Source organism: Microtus ochrogaster, chromosome 10 (assembly GCF_000317375.1).
Source record: "Microtus ochrogaster isolate Prairie Vole_2 chromosome 10, MicOch1.0, whole genome shotgun sequence".
Taxonomy (NCBI): Eukaryota; Metazoa; Chordata; class Mammalia; order Rodentia; family Cricetidae; genus Microtus; species Microtus ochrogaster.
In genome coordinates, this window is record NC_022016.1 from 67,455,616 (window position 1) to 67,477,002 (window position 21,387).

Genomic DNA, 21,387 nt, shown 5'->3' on the forward strand with positions numbered 1-21,387 from the left:
TTGAGAAAGAATGCCAAAGTGTAACTCTGGTTGGCTTGGAAACAGCTATGTAGCCCAGCTGTTCTCATATATGTAGCAATTCTCTTGCTTCTGCTTCTAGAGTGCTGGAATTATGGGCATGGACCACTACAACTGCTTAACTTCTGAGGGATGCACACACCAAAAATGGATAATTTTAAGGGCTGAACAATATTCTATCAAATAAACAAGCCAAAGATGACTTAATCATTGTTGTGGTTTCAGGCTGTATTCTAATCTTAAGATCTCATCATCTAAGAATACATATCCAGAACGTAACAGAAATGTAAGTCACACATATACTTTTCAAGTAGCTGCATTAAAAGGAATAGAAAGAAATAGTTAAAATTTAATAACATTATTTAGCTCAAGATATTCAAAGAATTATTATTTAAACATAAAATAATATAAAAATTCCTGAGATATCTTTGTAGTTTTCAAGTCTGATGTATATTTATACTGAAACATCTCATTCAGACTAGCCACACTTCAAATGAATTTTAGCTACATGACTGAATCACCCTGAGGTCAAGGAAGAAAAATTAAAGACTTCCTAGAAGTCAATAAAAATGAATGCACAACATACCCAAACTTATGGGACATCATGAAAGCAGTGCTAAGAGTAAAGTTCATAGCACTAAGTGCCCACATAAAGAAAGAGAAATCTCACACTAACGACTTAATGGCACACTTGAAAGCTCTAAAACAAAAAGAAGCAGACTTACCCAGGAGGAGTAAATGACAGGAAATAATCAAATTGAGGGTCAAAATCAATAAAATAGAAACAAGGAAAGCAATACAAAGAGTCAATGAAACAAAGAGCTGGTTCTTAAAGAAAATCAACAAGATAGACAAATCCTTATCCAAACTAACCAAAAGGCAGAGAGAGAACATCTAAATTAACAAAATCAGAAATGAAAAGGGGGACATAGCAACAGACACTGAGGAAATCTAAAGAATCATTAGGTCATCCTTTGAAAACCTGTACTCCACAAAATTGGAAAATATAAAAGCAATGGACAATTTTTTTTCAGATAGATACCATATACCAAAATTAAATCAAGACCAGATAAACTATTTATTTATTTATTTATTTTTAAGACAAGGCTTCTCTATAGTTTTGGAGCCTGTCCTGGAACTAGCTCTTATAGACCAGGTTGGCCTCAAACTTATGAGTGCTGGTATTAAAGGCATGCACCACCACCACCTAGTTCCAGATAAACAATTTAAATAGACCTATAACTGCTAAGGAAATAGAAGTCATCAAAGGCTCCCCCCCTCAAAAGAAAAGCCCAGGGCAGATGGTTTCAACACAGAATTCTATCAGAATGTCAAAGAAGAGCTAATACCTATACTCCTCAAATTGTTCCACACACTAGAAACAGAAGGAACATTGCCAAACTCTTTTTATGAGGCTACAGTAACCCTGATTTAAAAAAAAACTCAAAGACTCAAGCAAGAAAGAAAATTACAGACCAGTCTCACTCATGAACATATATGCAAAAATAATCAATAAAATAATGGCAAGCAGAGTCCAAGAGCATATCAAAAAAATCATCCACCATGATCAAGTCAGCTTCATCCCAGAGATGCAGGGATGGTTCAACATACGAAAATCTATCACAAGAAACTCATGTGAATCTTGAATTTCATTCCTCATATTGATTCTAGGAATACAGTATGAAGCTTAACTGCAGTCTCAACCATCTACAAAACCTCCTATCCACGTACAAGGAATTTCTTTTTGGCAGCACTCTCATCCAGAAAATGGGGAGTTGTTCTTGTAGTTTATTATTTTTTATAGTCAAGAGAAGATTTCTGTGCTCTCTTAAGTGCTATTGTGAATTCTGTATTTGTGTGGTAATTTGTACAATAAGGAAATAAATCTATAAATGAAAAAACCCAAAAATATGTCATTGTAATCCACCATATAAACAAACTGAAAGAAAAAAAACATATGATCATCTCATTAGTTGCTGAAAAAGCCTCTGATAAAATATAACACCCCTTCATGATAAAGGTCTTGGAGAGATCAGGGATACAAGCAATGTATCTAAATATGATAAAAGCAATATACAGCAAGCCAACAGCCAACATCAAAATATATGGAGAGAAACTCAAACTGATTCCACTAAAATCAGGAATAAGACAAGGCTGTCCACTCTCTCCATGCCTATTCAATATACTACTGTAAGTTCTAGCTAGAGCAATAAGACAACAAAAGGAGAACAAGGGGATACAAACTGGAAAGGAAGATGTCAAACTTTTGCTATTTGCAGATGATATGATTATATACATAAGTGACCCCAAAAATTCTACCAGGGAACTCCTTCAGCAGATAACCACATTCAGTAATGTGGCAGGATACAAGATCAACTAAAAAAAAATCAGTAGCCCTACTATATACAAATGGTAAAAGGACTGAGAAAGAAATCAGAGAAACATCATCCTTTATAATAGCCACAAATAACATAAAATTTCTTGGGTGGTGTAACATTAAACAAAGAAGTGAAAGACCTGTTCAACAAGAACTTTAAGTCTTTGAAGAAATAAATTGAAGAAGATACCAGAAAATGGAAAGATCTCCCATGATCTTGGATAGGGAGAATCAACATAATAAAATGGCAATCTTACCAAAAGCAATCTACAGATTCAATGCATTCTCCATCAAAACCCCAACACAATTCTTCACAGACCTCGAAAGAACAATACTCAACTTCATACGGAAAAACAAAAAAACCCAGGATAGCCAAAACAATACTATACAATAAAGGAACTTCCAGATGCATCACTATCCCCGACTTCAAGCTCTACTACAGAGCTATAGTAATGAAAATAGCTTGCTATGAGCATAAAAACAGTCAAATGGGTCAATGGAATCAAATAAAAGACCCTGATATTAACCCATACACCTATGAACACCTGATTTTCGACAAAGAAGCTAAAATTATACAATGGAAAAAAAATAAAGCATCTTTAACAAATGGTGCTGACATAACTGGATGTCGACATGTAAAAGAATGCAAATATATCCTTACCTATTCGCATGTACAAAACTCAAGTCCAAACGGATCAAACACCTTAACACAAATCCAGCCACACTGAACCTCATAGAAGAAAAAGTTGGAAGTAGCTTTGAGCACATGGGCACAGGAGACCACTTCCTAAATATAACCCCAGTAACATAGACACTGAGAGCAACAATTAATAAATGGGACCTCCTGAAACTGAGAAGCTTCTGTAAGGCAAAGGACACAGTCAATAAGACAAAACAGCAGCCTACTGAATGGGAAAAGATCTTCACCATGCTACATTGGACAGAGGACTGACTGATCTCCAAAATATATAAAGAACTCAAAAATCTAGATATTAAAATACCAAAAATCCAATTAAAAATAGGGTACAGATCTAAACAGAATTATCAACAGAAGAATCTCAAATGGCCGAAAGATACTTTAAAAATTGCTCAACATCCTTAGCCATCAGGGAAAGGCAAATCAAAACAACTCTGAGATACCATCTTACACCAGTCAAGATGGTTAAGATAAAAAACACCAATGATAGCTTATGCTGGAGAGGATGTGGAGTAAGGGGAACACTCCTCCATTGCTGGTGAGAATGCAAACTTGTACAGCCACTTTGGAAATCAGTATGGCGGTTTCTCAGAAAATTGGGAATCAATCTACCTCAAGACCCAGCAATACCACTCTTGGGCACATACCCAAAGGATGCTCAATCATACCCACAAGGACATGTGCTCAACTATGTGCATAGCAGCATATTTATAATAGTCAGAACCTGGAAACAACCTAGATGCCCCTCAACTGAAGAATGGATAAAGAAAATGTGGTACATTTACACAATGAAGTACTAATCAACAGTAATAAAACAATGAAATCCTGAAATTTGCATGTGAATGGATGAACTAGAAAAAACTATCCTGAGTGAGGTAACAGACCTAGAAAGACAAACACAGTAAATACACATAAGTGGATATTAGACATAAAGTAAAGGGTATCCAGCCTGTAGTCCAGAACCCCAGAGAATCTGGATAACAATGACAGACATACATGGATCCCCCTGGGAAAGGGAAATAGACAAGATCTCCTGAGAACACTGGGAGTTTGGGGATGGCGGTAGAAGGGAGGATGGGAGGGGAAGAGGGTGGGAAATGGGGAGAGAGGAGGAGAACATGAGGGAATGGGAGAGTTGATATGGGGAAAGGATAGAGAAGGGAAGCAAGGAAAGAGATACCTTGATTGTGGGAACCATTATGGGGCTAGCGTGAAACCTGGCACCAGAGAAATTCTCAGGAATCCACAGAATGACCCCAGCTAAGAACCTTAGCAATAGTGGAGAGGGTGCCTGAACTGGCCTTCCCCTATAGTCAGATTGATGACTACCTTCATAGAGCCTTCATCCAGCAACTGATGGAAGCAGTTGATCTACAGCTAAGCTTTGGGCCAAGCTTCCAGAGACCAGTCAAAGAGAAGGAGGAGCAATAATATGAGCAAAGGGGTCAAGATGATGATGGGGATACCCACAGAGACAGCTGAGCTGAGCTAGTGGGAACTCACTGACTCCAGACTGATAGCAGAGGAACCTGCAGAGAACCAAACTAAGCCCTCTGAATGTGGGTGACAGTTGTGTGGCTTGGGCAGTCTGTAGAGCCACTGGCAGTGGAACCAGGATTTATCCCTAGTGCTTGAACTGGTTTTTGAACCCATTCTTTTTGGAGAGATAACTTGCTCAGCCTAAATATAGGGGGAAGGGCTTTGGTTATGCCTCAAAGTGATTTGTCAGACTTTGTTGACTCCCCATGGGAAGCCTCACCCTCTCTGAGCAATGGATGGGGGATGGGGTGGGAGGAAGTGGGGGGAGTGAGAGGATGGGAGGGAGTAGGAACTGGGATAGGTATGTAAAATATGAAAAGATTGTTTAAATAAATAAATTTTAAAAAAATGAAAGAAGAAAGGAAAGGTCGTCACTGGTTACTTTGCCACCACTTCTCCGATCATCAGGTGCTTATCCCATTTCTGACTCCTGAGTGTTTATTAATAAAGAATAATTAGATAAACGCTTCAGAGTTCCCTATAAATGATTTAGAAAACATGTTCAATATACCTCATTTCTAAATTGAGGGCATATTAACTTACAACATAAGACTATGAACTCTAAGTGGGTTGAAATTTCACTTTACATCCTACGGTATAGCATGCAGAAATCACTTCATAGATGAGGTGAGCATATGAGCCACTTTGCAAATTCAACTCCCTTGATAATTCAATCCTTCCAGGTTGACATACATAAATAGTATTTCTAGGATACACAGAATTTCTGCAAAAAATACTTTCATTCAGAGGTACTGGTGGCAGGCCAATGTGAACTGGGCTGGGTGTTGGCATCCACTCTGGGCTGAGGAGAGCCCTCCTCACCCTCTCCCTCCATGCTTGTGCCAATCTGCTCCCTTTCTATCCAGGTGTCTGTTAAATGGAGATTTTCTTATTAGTTTTACCTCAAACTGGTCTATATACACAAGCCTAGACCTAGGCTTAATCAGTATTAAAATGAATGCGTTATACACTCCTGCTACATAACCATGTAAGACAAAAGTACTTTCCTTAACAGCAGAGAGTTAAGAAGAGAAGCATATAAAATAAATAAATGCTTAGATAGAATAATTCAGCCCAATTATAAACTACTAATTTACAAAAAATTAAAGGATTCATTTAAAAACAGTCAAGTTTTTCCTGAGTACGATTCAGTGACTGTAACTTTAAAGCCAAGCTTACCCATTGCTGTCTTTTGCTATGGATTCCTCTCTCGCAGGTGAGCTGAGGTTATTCTGCTTTGTCTTTCCTACATGAGTGTAACAAAGAAAAGAACACAATGTTAAAGAGGTGATTGGCCAAATTTTAATCGATTGAATTGACAAATTTTAGCTACCTGTAATTCCAGCACCTGAAAGACTGAATCAGAAGGCCTGAGACTGGCCTGGTAAGCATCACCTGACTCAGCTTACAAAACAATCACACAAAGTTGAATTTAGACTGCTGAATATTAAACAGGAAGGGAAAAACAGAAGGAGAGTAAGGAAAAGAAAGTATTTTGTTTCAGTTTTTCATTTCCTTTCTTTAAAAAAAAATCTTGACCAAAAGTTAATTTCTTGAATTTTGTACTATACTGAGTATATTCAGTAAAGTATACTCCAAAATCAAATAATAAAATTGCTTCCTTAACTTGTAATTCATTTCCACATTTTATCCCCAGAAGCCAGTGGCAGCCTAGATTATTTTACTAGAATTTTTATCAGGTGTCCAATGCTTTTCTAAATATTTATATTATTGCATAATAATTAACCATATATTAGCCACTATGTGGGTCAATAAAAATCTTGGTTTTCTTAGCTCTTTAAGTACTTTTCAGTTACTAAATAGGACTTTAAATATCTCTCCAAATAACATTTTTTAGTTAATCATTCTCTTTTCTTCATTCTATTCTCCTTAAAAAGTAAACACAATACGTGCCTGGCTCAGTGGCCTTTAATCCCAGCACTCAGGAAGCAGAGGCAGGTGGCTGAGTTCAAGGCCAGCCTTGTCTACAGAGTGTGTTCCAGGCAACCAGGGCTACACAAACAAAACCCTCCCAGAAAAACAAAACAAAACAAAACACAAACAAACAAAAAGAGGGAACACAAGACACAGCACTTATTGAAGGACAATGGAATCATATCAGCATTTTTCTTTCTAGATTAGATACACATGTTTTAACACTTGTGCTCTTGACTTTTTTTTTTTAAATACAACTTTACAAAACACCTATTATAAGTGTGTTATCATTGACTCTACACTGAGTTCAGAACTGTTTTTAAAGGTTCTGGCAGGAATCCAGGGAGCCTTTTCCTTACCTAAGGAAAACAGCTTTCAGTGGATAAGACTTGAAAGCACAATTATTGGTGATGATGACGATGGTTAACACATGGCACTTATTAGGGCCAGCTACTGTTTTAAAGAAGCTACACAAAATAATTCATCTAATCTGGGCATGGTGGTGCATGCCTGTAATCCCAGTACTTCTGAGGTGGGGGGAAGAAGACCAAAGAGTCAAAGTCAGCACGGGCTCAGCATGACCAAGATGACAAAGGTGCTAAAACATGGAAGAAAAATGGTACTTGATGGATGAATGGCTTTTGTTCAGAAGATGGTTCAGTGTCATACAACTCCGATGTGAGTTCGGTCTCAGGAGTGTGTGGGGGTGCACATGTGTAACCTCCATACCTACAGGAGACAGGAGGCAGAGAGAGGAGATTGCTCTGAAACTCACAGGTCATCTAGCTCAGAGAACAAGTGAAACAAGATAGAAGGTGAGAATTGACACTCAAAATTGCCCTCTGACCTCCACATTCCATCTGTGAGACTTGAACACAGTATGCAAAATCCAAGTATAAGGATTTGGGGTTTATTATCAAGTATAATGAGGAGCAAGTAGAAATAAATTGTTTTCTAAATGTTATTTAAATTTCCTGTTCAAGTTTGAACAATATTTTAAAAGGGGGAAATAGAAAAGGAGGTCATGATCTCATCTGAATTTTAAATTACTTTGTTTTATTTTATAACTTGGAATTTATGATATCTGATAATGATTAGGCTTTTTTATTTCTAAAACATTCAGAAGACATATTAGTATTGAGAGTATGATTACAAATGATGTGAATTAATTCAGGACCTTAACAAAGTTTTATATGTGATATGTGTGTATATGTATATATATATATACACATATACTCATACATACATATCTATCAGAGTAAATTAAACACATATGTCCACTTTAATTAATAACCAAAGTGAACCAGTAATCACCACATAAGTCAAAAAGTAGAATATTGCCAGCACCTCAGAAACCCTTGCAGTTTGACTTTTTTATAAAAGAGCATACTTAGTACCAATAATGTGACAATTACCCATATAAATGTCAAGTGAAATCATGTGACCAATCTTTTTATGGGCAAAAGGAATGTTCCCTTAAGTCCTTTCTTAATTTCAATATGGAAATTGAGTATGCATCAATTTAACATCTACTGAGATTTTCATACAGAGATATGCAATCTCTAAGCTATTATTTTTTAATTAAGAAGCTATATCAGGTATATAAAACTATAGAACTTGAGAGAAATGTATAGATTTTCACAAGTTTTTGTGGAAACAAACATAATATTAATAGCTTTAGGATAAAACACTTGATTAAACTAAAATTAAAGACACCCAATAGCTTAATATCTAAATACCTTAATATCTTAGGTAAAATGAGGACAATTTCTTTATACATTCTAGTATATGCTTAACATCCAATAAATGTTAAACAATAAAGTATAAATTAGGCTAGCCACAGCATAAATACATTTTATTAAATTTGAGCTTATTTAAAATTTTATATTACAGAAAATGACATCACCGATTCATGACCTTTTACAATATAAAAAAATTAAGCATATGAAATTGAGACTTGTGCCTTTAAATATAGATCTTAGCAGCAAACTACTAGAGAATAACAAATATAAATGTCAGAATTAAATGAAGAATATTTTAAAATAATTTTACATAAAAATTAGGTTATTCTGTATGGAAAAATTTTATGGCTGAAATACAATAAGTGTAAACTATGTAAACATATACTAAATGTGGGTAAAGCTAAATGGACAATATGGATAAGAATAACATTTAGAAGTACCCCTCTTAAACTGCAGCGTGGCAACACTGAGTTATATGCCCTTTAATATATGCACATGATGGATAGCTTGTTAAGGGCATATCTGTAACCATTATAATTGATAGTAGCTGAAGGCAGTCAGGCCATAACTTCTGTTTAATGGATGGAATAGTAAGGGAACAGCAGCAGCATTTTAAACTAAGTGCCTACAAAGTTTACATTTATGTCCAAAGTAACATTTCACTCTAGCCTTTTCTATGTTAAATTCCTTGAGAAGAGAAAAAAAAACAGCTGCAACAAGAGCTATATATCACTAAATCAAAACCTTGATTTAACCAATAACTAGAAGAATCTTACCATAAGTGGAAAAGAATGTTCAACTAACCATTTGATGGTCTGTTTCCGCACTCTTGTTCTTTGGGGGTTGTAGAAGAAGAAAATGGGCTCATTTGATAAGTTCCAGTTGTTGGAGAATAAGTTGTAATACTTTTCTTCCTTCTGCATTTTGAAGGACTAAATGACTAGAAATAAATAATAATTTTGAAGAGAAGTACTTACATTTAGTTACAGATCTTTGAAAATACCTTAAGTAACTCAGGAAAATGCAAATTAATACAACTTTCCTTGTTCTTTCTTTCAGGTGTTGAATGTATTTATCACTTTCAAAGTGAACATTATTCCTCTCAAATGAGGTAGATATTTCAGATCTCTACAATAATTAGGGCATCTCAATTTGATATTTATGAAAATTTGACATGAAACATTACTAACTGCTGCTATGTATTCCAGTGGTTAGAGATGAGGACTCTGGCCAGCACATTCTCACTGCTAATATGCAATATGTAATGTGGAGTGTAATTATGGAGCCAGACCTGGAAACTGTTACAAAGCCACAAGGATTCTAGGAAAGCTCGGTGCTCTCCTCAGCTTACCCGCAGTCTTCTGTCAGTGTTCTGTCTTAAGGTCTGCCACTTGTACCCTCTGGAGCACTTGCCTGAACTACGCAACTTCCTGCAGCTTCCTCCTTTATATTCTTCTAAGTGGTATGCATTTTCATAATATTGCACATTTTTGTCTAACGCATCAGAATTTGTTCCTGAAAATTAATATGTTTTTGTACGCTAGAGAACATAAACATGTATAAGGGATGACTTAAAAGGAAAAGTTGGTCCTTCTGCTCTACTCAATATACTCATTTGTTCACCTACAATTTCTATTAGTAGATTATGAACATGTGGGTCTCTAATCAGTCTACTATCTTAGCTTGGAATGTTATCTCTTATCTTCCCCGACTATTCTTTCTTTAGTGTTGGTCTCCAACTCATCATCTGCTTTCTCTAAATATCTGCTATCACACTATTGTTTGTTCCTAGATTCCTCGAAGCCTTGTTTTCTATGGTGGTTACTGACTATCACCTAACTAATGTGTATAAGGAAACATAATGAGGGACTAGGAAGCTAAATCAGCATAAGACCTGAGTTCAGATCTCCAGAATCTATATGAAGGCAGATGAAGAAAACCCATCTGTAACCCCAGCACTCTTATGGCAAGATGGTAGATGGAGACATGAGGATCCTGCATAAGAACCTAAGTTCAGATTCCCATAGTCCACATAAAGCCAGACCTGATAGCACAAGTCTGTCACCCTAGTTCTTCTCTAGCAAGATGGACGGTAGAGATAGCAGAATCTCTGTGGGTCAGCTAGGCTGGCAAACAGTCACCTAAGGGAATCAGTCTCAAGCAAGGTAGTATGTTGTGGCACATTACTTTAATTATGTAAAGATGTGTTGTATCTGTTTACCTAGTAAAGATATGTTGCTTTTTTTTTTTTACCCTGCTTGCCTAAGGCACCTGATTGGTTTAATAAAAAGCTGAATGGCCAATAGCTAGGCAGTAGAGGTATAGGTGGGGCTGGCAGACAGAGAAAGTAGGAAGAGGAATCGAGGCTTGAGAGAAGAAAGAATGAGGAAAAAATGCATCCACAGCTTTGTCACCTTTAAAAGCAACCTTGGTATTTGTTCTAGAAACTATGGGATCAACAATTTTTATAGTTAACATTTTAAATGATATATATTTGTTTGGGTGGAACAGAAGGCATTTATATCCTGTATCCACAATAGCCAAAATTGTTACAGTATCTTTTTAAAAAATATCCAACACTTGTAACATTCTATCTCTAATGCAGTCCTTCCTGCGGGATGAAAGGGTTCTAAGTCTCTCTACCAGGTAGTTACCATTACCTCTTCATCTTGAGTTTTCACCTGTTTGTGTGTATTCGGTCATAAACTATGACATTTTCCCAAGCCCTAGTCAACTTCTCCAAGAATTTATTGCCCAGAATGATTTCACTGTGTATGTACAAGGAATGAAAGTTACTGCCCTATTGTACATTTATGTCCATCTGTTTTCCTATTTTCACCAAAAGTTATTTTATCCAATTGCCAAATGTCTAAACACTGCAACTGTAGATAATATATTTCTTCTTGAAAACAATTTTATAGCTTTCAGGAAAACTCCCCCTCCCCAATCTCTGTGTTTCATACCAAGAATTTCCTCCTCTCTCCCCTCTTCTCAGTCACTTCTGTTCCTTAAAAGGAAAATATTTATAACTACCATACACAGAGAGGAAACGAAAACTCTACTTTTGCCTACTCTCTAACTGGGACTTCCTCCAGCAATCACACATCTTAGTATATTGGCATATCGTGTGCATAAACTTCCCCAAATACTTCTTTTCCTCAGTTTCACCACGATCTTCTAACTTTTAACTTGTGAAGATTCAGAAAAAACAATCCTAGGATCCTAAGAACTCCATCTTGCCTTCCTCCAAGCTCTGAGGGGCTTACACATTAGCTCTGATAATGGGAAGAGATTGAGAGAGACTGAGTTACTAATTACGAGGTCAGCAAGAAGAGGGCCATTTATTGACCCTTTTAGAAAAAGGAAAGAAAAGGTGAGAGGATTAGAGTCAGCTAGGAAAGGCAAAGGATTCAGGATGCAAACAAAATGCAGTAGATACAAACCCACTTCTATAATAATTTATGCCTGCTTCACATATTTACTGACACCTTAGAAATATTTAACACTACCATTAAACAAAGACTGTGTTCTAAGATTCAGATTATTTTCAGTCCCATTGCTACTACTGTACTTTCCGTTAAGAAGTCAAACCTTTTATCTTAGCAAAACTAAAATTTGAGCATAGATCTTTCTGCTAAGAAAAAAAAATCAATGCTCTCTCTATAATTTCCAATAGATAAGGCATTTGCCTTTGATTCTCTTCATGAATTGTAGCTTGCTTTGTCACCTTGTTAAAATCATGTTCAACCAAAAAGGTGCCTGCATATTATTGATTTTGTACCTTTTATAAACGGTCTAGAAAGTACTAACTAAGGGTTCTTTTACAGTGAAATATGGGATATAAAATTATTATTATGAACTATTAGCTGCTATCACTAAGATACTTAAAACAGGTATTAGAGGTATCCAGATAACCAGAGAAGAGCAGCTGAAGGCAGATCAGTCTTTGGTCTCTTTTCCCTTTTAAAATAGGGTCTTTCTTACTAACCCAGGTTGGTCTTGAACTTATGACCTTCACTCCTCAGCCTCGTCAGTGCTGGGATTACAAGTGTATTACCATGCCTCGGCAGATAATTATTATTAAGCTTACTCTGGTTGATAAGGTTTTTGGAATGTCCCACCTATGATATAATTATGGCATACTACCAATACTAGTCTGGAATTTATATTAGGAAACTCCAAAAACTGATTGTGTTGGGTGATTTTCATTTCGGATCTACCATTTCTGAGCTGTCATAATGGCTACTCTTAATGGCACTAGAGACACTGAGATTTTGTTGTTGCTTTCACAGTAGCTACAGGGAACAAAAGAACTTTGCACTTACTTAGTAATCTTATAGGGATAACAGGGGAAGAATATGAACACACATGCATATAAAGGGAATGGGTGGGCATGGCGGCACACACCTTTAATGCAAGCACTGGAAGGAAGAGGTAAGTTGACTTCAAGGAATTAGAGGCCAGTCTGCTGGTCTACATAGTGAGTTTTAGGACAGTCAAGTAAGACCCTGTCTCAATATGTGTGTGTATGACCAATATATTAGGTTTATGGTGACAGAAACATTCTACCACTCGATAAGGTGTTTAATACATAGGGTACATACATTGTTAAAAAACATTAAATGTACACCCAAGACCCACACATTTAATTATATATAAACTTAACTTTAAAATTTTAAAGGAAAAAAAACCTTTGGCTGAAGAAGATGGTATACTGTACTTATTTATTTTGTTTGTGACACAGGATCTCACTTTGTAGCACAGGCCAGACTGGACTCACCACACAGCTCAGGTCACTTCCAACTCACAGAAATCCTCTTTGCTTCAGTCTGCCCAGTGCTGGGACGAGTGACCGGCACTACCATGCCTGTCTAGATACATTTCTTTTAAATCAGCATTAGTCTTCTGCAACTTATTTTATTTCTTACAATTACTTACTTAGTTTGTATGTATGACTTCCAGGATGTTTTCCTTCTAGCATGTAGATTCCGGACATGCAGCTTCATTCATAAACCTTAGCTACAAGAACCCTCTGCTGAGCCATCTTGCTGGCCCATCTTCCACAATTTTAAAGAGACTAGACTGCGGTCTTTAATTTGAAAGGTACTCCAGCACAACAAATAATACATATTACTATACTATTACTATCTCACACTACAATCCTCAGGGAAAGTTGCTTTTAAAGAAATATGTCCATGGTTATTTCTAATCATACTTTCATAGATCCTTTTATTTTTTTCAGAATGTCATCCAATTTCATTCAATACATTGTTCACTTACTGAAGTATGATTTAAATAAAATGAACAGATCTTAGTTTGACTTGATGAGCTCTGACATTATTTACCGATGTGCCTCTACCTGAGCTATGCGTGCTCATCATACATTTCCTTCTGCTCTTTCCTTTTAGTTTAAGTCCAAGCCCAAAGGCAACCACTCTCTAACTCCAAAACCCACACATAGCTGCTGCCTCTTGAACCTCAAGTATATGAAGCATACAACCTTCTTTTGCTTAACATGTTTTTGAGATCACCTCTGTTGTTGTATATGTTAATAGTGCACTATCTTTCATTGTTTGCTGGTATTCCTTTGTTTAAATAGGCCATAGTTTGCTTTTCCATTTTCTTCTTCCAGTTTGAGAATATTAGGAATTCAGTTATTAAGGGCACTCTTCTACCTGGCTTTTTGTGTATCCATCATTTCTACTTCTTTGGGGATTGCTAGGTTACAGGATAGATATGGGCTTAGCTTTAAATATATAAAGTAAGAGTTTGACAACTTCCCAAAATGTGTGAATCACTTTATCTTCCATCAATATCTAAGTTTCAGCTCTCCCCATTTTCACCAGCCTGTTTGCTTGTGTGCTTGCCTTGTCATGCTAGTGATGTTAGAGAAACACAAAATTGTGTTTTGCTGTCCTTTACTCTCAATTCTAGTTGGGGGAATAGTCATACTCCTTTGTGGCTTTACACCTGCTCTCTGACAATCGGTATCTGTCAACTTTTCATATGTTAATTATTTATTTAAACTCTTTTTTGTTAAGTGTTTTGATGGACCAACCTGACTCCATTTTAAGATTAAAAGCCACCTGTTACAAGGTCAAAATAACCCATTCCTGTTTTCTGTAGAACTTAGGTTTGACCAGGTCTTGACAAATTCTGGAATTTGACATGTTCCATAACCAATACCCTGACCTCCACTCTGATAAGGTGTTCTGTCAAACAAGTTTTGAGACATTTTTCCAAGTTCCTATGTAACCAAAATTCTCCTGGAAATTCTGCAACCCTTGAAAACTGTCTAGTCTTGCAATTTTTTGGGGCTATATAAACCCCATCTTCTCCTGTGTTCAATGCTATTTTCTCAAAGCTTTAGGGAGCTGATAGCCCTGTCTGATTTGCATAATTTGGCCAAAGAATTTGGGCAATGGTTTTTACTCTTATTCAGTGGGAATTAAAAGTTTGTTCGTGTTTTTCATTTTTTCTATTTAGTTCTTATTTCTATAGTTTGCACTTTTGTCAGATACATGCATGACAAATGTATTCTTCTCAATTCATAGCTTGCCTGTTCATTTTCTTTCATTTCTTTTTAATTTTAAATTTTTTTATTTTAAACTTTATTATAAAACAAAAATACACTTCAAATTTAAAAATCACTGGAATTTATTCAGTTTTTAATGTGATCTTTCAATCAGAAGAAAAAAATTAATTTTAATAAAGTCTAATTCATTAACTTTTCTTTTATAAATATAACTTTTTTATGCCTTGAGAAATTTTTGGCTCCTGTAAATTCACAAAGATGGTTTCTTATATTTTCTCCCAAAGACCTTACACTTTTGTGTAATTTTAAGACTATCATGCTGGGCCTGATGGCCCACACCTTCTCAGCACTCAGTAAATAGAGGCCAGTGAATCTGAGTTTGAGACCAGTCTGGTCTACAGAGTGAGTTTCAGGACAGTCAAGGTTACACAGAGAAATCCTGTCTTGGGAAAATAAAAGATTATGGTTATTCCTGGAAGAAATTTTACATAGTAAGTCAGATATCAGGTCAGTAAATGATTTTGCTTAATAAGTTTACAGGGTGGAGAGATGGCTCAGTGTTAAGACCACATATTACTCCTGCAGAGGGCCTGAGTTTATTCCCTGTACCCACAAAGGGCAGCACACGATCTGGCTTCCAAAGGCACTTACATTAACGTGTGCATACCCCCCCCACACATATAATAAAAAAAGAAAGTAAATCTTTCCTTTTTTTCTTTTTTCCTATTTTTATTGAACTATATATTTTTCTCCACTCCCTTCCCTTCCTCTCCCCTTCCCTTGTACCATCTTCCATGGTCCCCATGCTCCCAATTTACTCAGGACATCTTGTCTTTTTCTACTTCCCATGTAGATTAGATCCATGTATGTCTCTCTTAGGTTAGGGTCCTCTTTGTTGCCTAGGTTCTCCGGGATTATGAATTGTAGTCTAGTTTTTCTTTGCTTTATATCTAAAAGCCATTTATGAGTAAGTACATATGATATTTGTCTTTCTGGGTCTGGGTTACCTCACTCAATATGATGCTTTCTAGATCCATCCATTTGCGAAACTAAATCTTTTTTAAATGTTTTTTTTTCCCAAATGGAATCAGCTTATTAAAGACTTTTTATACTGAATGAACATAATATTTTGAAATATTTAATAAATTTAGACAGTTATTAAAGTTAACATAAACCAAAATTTTCAAGAGAAAAGAGTCTAGTGATATTTAAGCCATTGTACTAAAGGGAAAGCAGCCATGGTACGTGGAAGGAGCACCCCCAGGCAGCCTGTGGGGGACTCATACAATGGTTCTGCTGCTCTGCACTTTCATGACTGTGCTCACGTCATTTGTTTGACTTGAGTTTCTCCTCTTATCTAGCATGGTGAATAAAGTGGGAAGAGTAGGTAGGGAGGAGGCAGCTGGCAATGCCATGTGTCTCAGGCAAGGCTGCATGGCATTGCTCTCTGTTCTAGCTTGGTGAGGAGAAGAGGTGAAGGCAAAGGAATTCCAACTGTGTCATTCAAACACGAGAGACAGAGTAGAGTCTGTGGAAAATCTCCCCAGAACCAACGCACTTTGGCTGAGGTTCCAGTCCCATAATCTTTAGCACTCTTTGTGTGTGTGTGTGTGTGTGTCTGTCTGTCTGTCTGTCTTGGAATTGTGAAGTTATTTTCCCTTTCAGGGATATACTTTCTCTGACACAACAGAAAGGGTAAGCATAAAGCCAGGCTAATGGACTTAATTCTCACGTCACTGCATCCTGCGGAGGGAATGTCTTAGATAGACTAGGGCAAGGACAGAGACGGGAACTGACCTGAGCACTGAGTGTGACAGGCAATAAGGGAACTGGAGATGTACAACTCCAGAGTTTACTGCCACCTACCTGGGCCATTGTGACATAATTTGTTATTTGGAAAACACCTTGGTTTTGACTTTCTTCAGGAAGTCAAATGAACCTGACATATGCAAATGACATACTCTGTATATTTAAATATAAACATTTTAAATTTGCATATGTTAATAAAAGGGTTTTTATTTCTGTACTGCGTATTCAGATACACAAGCAATCATGGACTATTTGGCAGCAGTGTAAGGTCTGAACAGCAGGCATACATTTTTCTCTTATCTTATTCCTCAAGAACAGGGACTTGAGACATACAGTCTACTTAACTGTCAGACTTTCTCCAGGAAGAGCTGACTTTTCTACCAGTGTCTTTTTGAAATGTTTCTCATTTAAGAATGTTTCATGAGGGCCTTTCTTTTCGTTTTTATTATGTATGTGTAGATGTGTGGGCAGACATATATGTAAAGATCAGAGGGCAACTTTGTGGAGGGGTGGAGGTGAATCTCTCTCTACAACTCTTCATGGGTCCCACAGATGGAACTTAGTTCACCAGGCTTGTGTGGCTAGCACCTTAGTATGTGGAACCATCTCACCAGCCCCAGATTTGGTTTCAGTAGGCAGGCAAAATGACTTAGTCTCCTTCTATTGGGAAACTGGACGTGAGTATAGACAGGAATGTGGTGGGGATAGGTGACAGCCGATGCCAGGGCCAGAAGGACCTTGAAAGGAAGTCAGGTTACTTGTAACAAAGGATCCCTACTGCAAACCTCCAATTCTAGGGAACATAACTTGTGTCACGTGCCAGAAACATCGTTCACTGTGAGTCAGTTATGGCTGCCATGTACAATGAAAAACAAAACAAACCAAAACAAAAAGCAAAAACAAACCTCTGAGTTGGTAAGCATAGGTTTTTGGAGTGCTAGCTGAACACACAGGAAATACCTGGCATAGCAAATCAGTCATCAAATAAGCACATCTTAGTGACAGTCCCTCAAGCACCCATCTGTGCTGCTCTCCAAATGAATACACAAAAACACTTAACCTTTCAAAATTCTGGGCTTTTGGCTCCTCCAACGACCCATTAGTGAGGATTTTTCTCAGTATCTGCAGCCAGTGACCTACACTGCTGCAGAGGTAAATGTGACTTTTTTTTTTCTTTGCTTTTTCGAGACAGGGTTTCTCTGTGGCTTTGGAGCCTGTCCTGGAACTAGCTCTGTAGACCAGGCTGGTCTCGAACTACAGAGATCCACCTGGCTCTGCCTCCCGAGTGCTGGGATTAAAGGCGTGCGCCACCATCGCCCAGCGTGACATTATTATAACATCACTGTGAACCTACATTACTGAGCTGAAACAGGACACACGCGTTAAACACACCGAGGGATGTGTGCGTGATCAGGGCTGTGTGCGTGATCAGGGATGTGTGCATGATCAGGAATGTGTGTGTGATCAGGGATGTGTGTGTGTGATCAGGGCTGTGTGCATGATCAGGGATGTGTGTGTGATCAGGGATGAGTGCATGATCCCAGACAGAAGACCAAGAAAGGGAAGATGGAAGTGTCCGTTGAGATGACTTAGGAACTTTAACACAGAAACATAAAAAATTATCTGAAGAGGGTCACGGGACTGGCCAAAAGACAGAGAAAAATATAACTTCATGTTTATTGCTAGAAATCCAAAAGGAGCATTTAAGTTTTTTGACTGGTGCTGCTCAATCTACTGACTTTGGAGAAATGAAACAGGACTTAAGGAAATAAGAATGAATGACAATATCAAATCCCCAAGACATACAACTGGCCCAGATTAAATCATGAACAACTAGAAAATATGAATAAATCAATGGCAAGTAAGGAAATATTAACTGAGTTAATATTCAAGACAGTTGGTTTAAAAGTACAGACCCAGGCCAAATACAATAATGTGTTCTTCTAACACTGGGTATTTTTTGTGACCCTGACCTAGACACATCCTCATATGAAGAAAACCCAGGTAGAAAGTTGGTCTCCCAAAGAACAAGTCTGGGGCAGGAACGATGGTACTTGACAGAAATACCGTTCTGACGGAAGAGACAGATGCACATCCACAGTCACAGCTGCACTCCACAGACAAGCTGGATAATGGTACTCTAGGTTGCTGATTACACCTTCATGACGTTTTTAGTGCCACTGCAGGATTTCCCATCTTTGTACCAACACCCAGGAAGGTTCTTAAATGATGATATTATTTTTTGCTAAAACCAATGAGTCTTCCAAACACCACCCCCCCTCCCCCCGCTCTACAAGGCAGGGTTTCTCTGTGTAGTCCTGGCTGTCCTGGAATTCCCTCTGTAGAACACACTAAACTCAAGAGATCTACCTGCCCCTGCTGCCTGAGTGCTGGGATTAAAAGTCTGTGCTACCATTTCTTAAAATGGCAGTCTCATGGAATTTTTAAGAACCCAATTATTGACTAGCAATTTGATTTAATTTCTTTCCTTACCAATTATTTACATTTAACATTAGAGAAGTCATAAGTATGTCAGTCAATGTTTGTATCTACATTCATAATTGGTATGGAATGACTGATTATAAGATAACGTGCTAACATATTGGCATCGGAAATATTCTGTGAGTAGATTTAGAAAATTATACCAATAGTATAACTTTATTTTTATTGTGATTAACATGGTATATTTTATTATACTGACAGTACTCTGTCATTTACTCTATGCCAGCATAATTGAGGCAAATTATTACTTTTTGATATGACAATGCCACTAATGTTTTGATATTACTTTAGTATGTTATAATATATAGATTAAAATACTGCTATTATTCATATTGCTTTTTATAAATTAGAGACATATATTCTTATATATTAGAAACATATATTCTATCTATATAGAGAGAGGTGGCAAACTTCTGTTAACTAATATCTACTACGTTATTTTTATAAAGGTTACTAAATAATTTGCTTCTCACATGTCTATCTCAAGCTGACCAGAAATTTTGGAATGCTAGATTAAAAAATATTTTATATGCAGACAACACTGTATTAATGACAACTGTGTCATGTTTTTGATACATGTTATACCTATTAAGGTAAATCAATAAGCAAAAGTTAAAAACAGTCATAACCATGCAATCACATGCTTACTCTCTCTCATTCTCCTATCTCCCCCCTCCCCATGTAACCCAGGTGACTACGTAGCTGAGGACTATCTTGAACTCAGGATACTCCTGTCTCCACCCAACATGTACTAGGATTATAGGCATATGTTAACAGCAGGCTGCAATCACAATTCAAAAACTAATACTTACCTTTTTCACAAACGGATCATCCGATTTCAGTGATCTTCTAGCTCTGTAAACAAAATAGTTAAAGAAATTTTAGATTTGGCATGCTTTATTTTAGGTTGATATTTTAGGATAAAATAGAAATAATTGAGTCCAAGTTATTTTTACCAACTAATTTTTATATTGTTTGTTAAAGATAAATGCCACATGAAAAAATTAATTATGATGATAAATTTGGATATCTTAACATTTTTATTTGATCAGTTTATTTCTAGTAGCATATTTTAACATAGGGTCATAATTAAGCATTCAAATGAATCAGATAGATAGATAGATGATAGATAGATAGATAGATAGATAGTAGAGAGCGAGAGAGAGAGAGAGAGAGAGAGAGAGAGAGAGAGAGAGAGAGAGAGAGAGAAAGCTTATATACACATACTACCATAAAATTTAAATAGTACTGGGTACTGAAACCAGACTTTGTGCTTGCTAGGTAAGAGCCCTACCACTGAGCTATATTCCCAGACTAGTTTTTACTATAGAAAAATTTTAGTAAAAAATAAGTTGTCTGCATAAAAATATTGAGGAAAATTTATACTTAATAGTAAAATAATCTAAGTATCTTTGATAGAGACAGTGTAGGGTTAAGCCAGCCCTCTTTAGGGGGCGGGTTTTGCCTCAGGCAATTGTGGACTGTTAAATCAAGCACAGGGAGGCTGCACCCTTCCCTTTTTCTTTCCTACCTCCTGGGCTACGCGGGAACCTAGGTTCTGTAAGTTTTATTTAATCATTAAATTGGTATATATTCTTTAATATTTGCCTGCATTTATTCACGACGGTACGTTTGGTGCACAGCCCCGTGGGGCTTTGCGGGTACCTGCCCTGGAGGCTCCTGAGGGCTACCGCTTCCAGCTGCAGCTCACCCCCGACGCGCAAACTGGCTGCAGAAGCAGCTGAGATTCTGAGCAACTTGATCTTTCCTGGTGCTTGCTAGAGAATCAAGCGGGACGGGATAGCTAGCACTCCCCGGCTGTTTGAAATCGGCAGCGCCTTTGTAACAGCCTGATCAGTCTCTGACTCCCCTGCTGCTCCGCGAAACTGTTCTCAGGTGGGGGTGGCCCCATCTCCCTCCCACCTCAGCCTGCGCTCGGGTCACGTGACGGTGGCCCTGCGAGCCAGCTCAAACACAGTCCCAAAGTGATTTGTTCACTTTGGGGGTTTTCTCTTTGTTCCTTTTCCGGCCCAATTGCTATTTATCAGCCTGGTGTCTGCTTCAAGTTTTGTTTTGAGTCATTTATTTCAGACTTAGGCCATGTGGACTCAAGTGGACTCCTTCCCCACCACTGGCAGGAACCGGTCATTGCAGGTAAAAGAATTTTTTTCTTTTATAAATAAAATGTCTGAGAACGTAACTCTTTCAGATTTCAACAGCTTTTTTGAGTGTA

At 37.3% G+C, this 21,387-nt stretch overlaps 1 protein-coding gene across 1 annotated transcript in view; it reads right to left on the reverse strand.

The window, feature by feature from the left end:
• Itgb3bp (integrin subunit beta 3 binding protein) overlaps positions 1-21,387 on the reverse strand; it is a 50,532-nt gene that overhangs the window by 14,925 nt on the left and 14,220 nt on the right. Inside the window, exons 2-4 of the mRNA XM_005353455.1 lie at positions 19,967-20,009; positions 9,113-9,248; positions 5,811-5,877 (exon numbers count right to left, since the gene is read on the reverse strand). Of these exons, the coding sequence (XP_005353512.1) occupies positions 5,811-5,877; positions 9,113-9,248; positions 19,967-20,009 (246 nt within the window). The remainder of the gene's footprint in view (positions 1-5,810; positions 5,878-9,112; positions 9,249-19,966; positions 20,010-21,387) is intronic.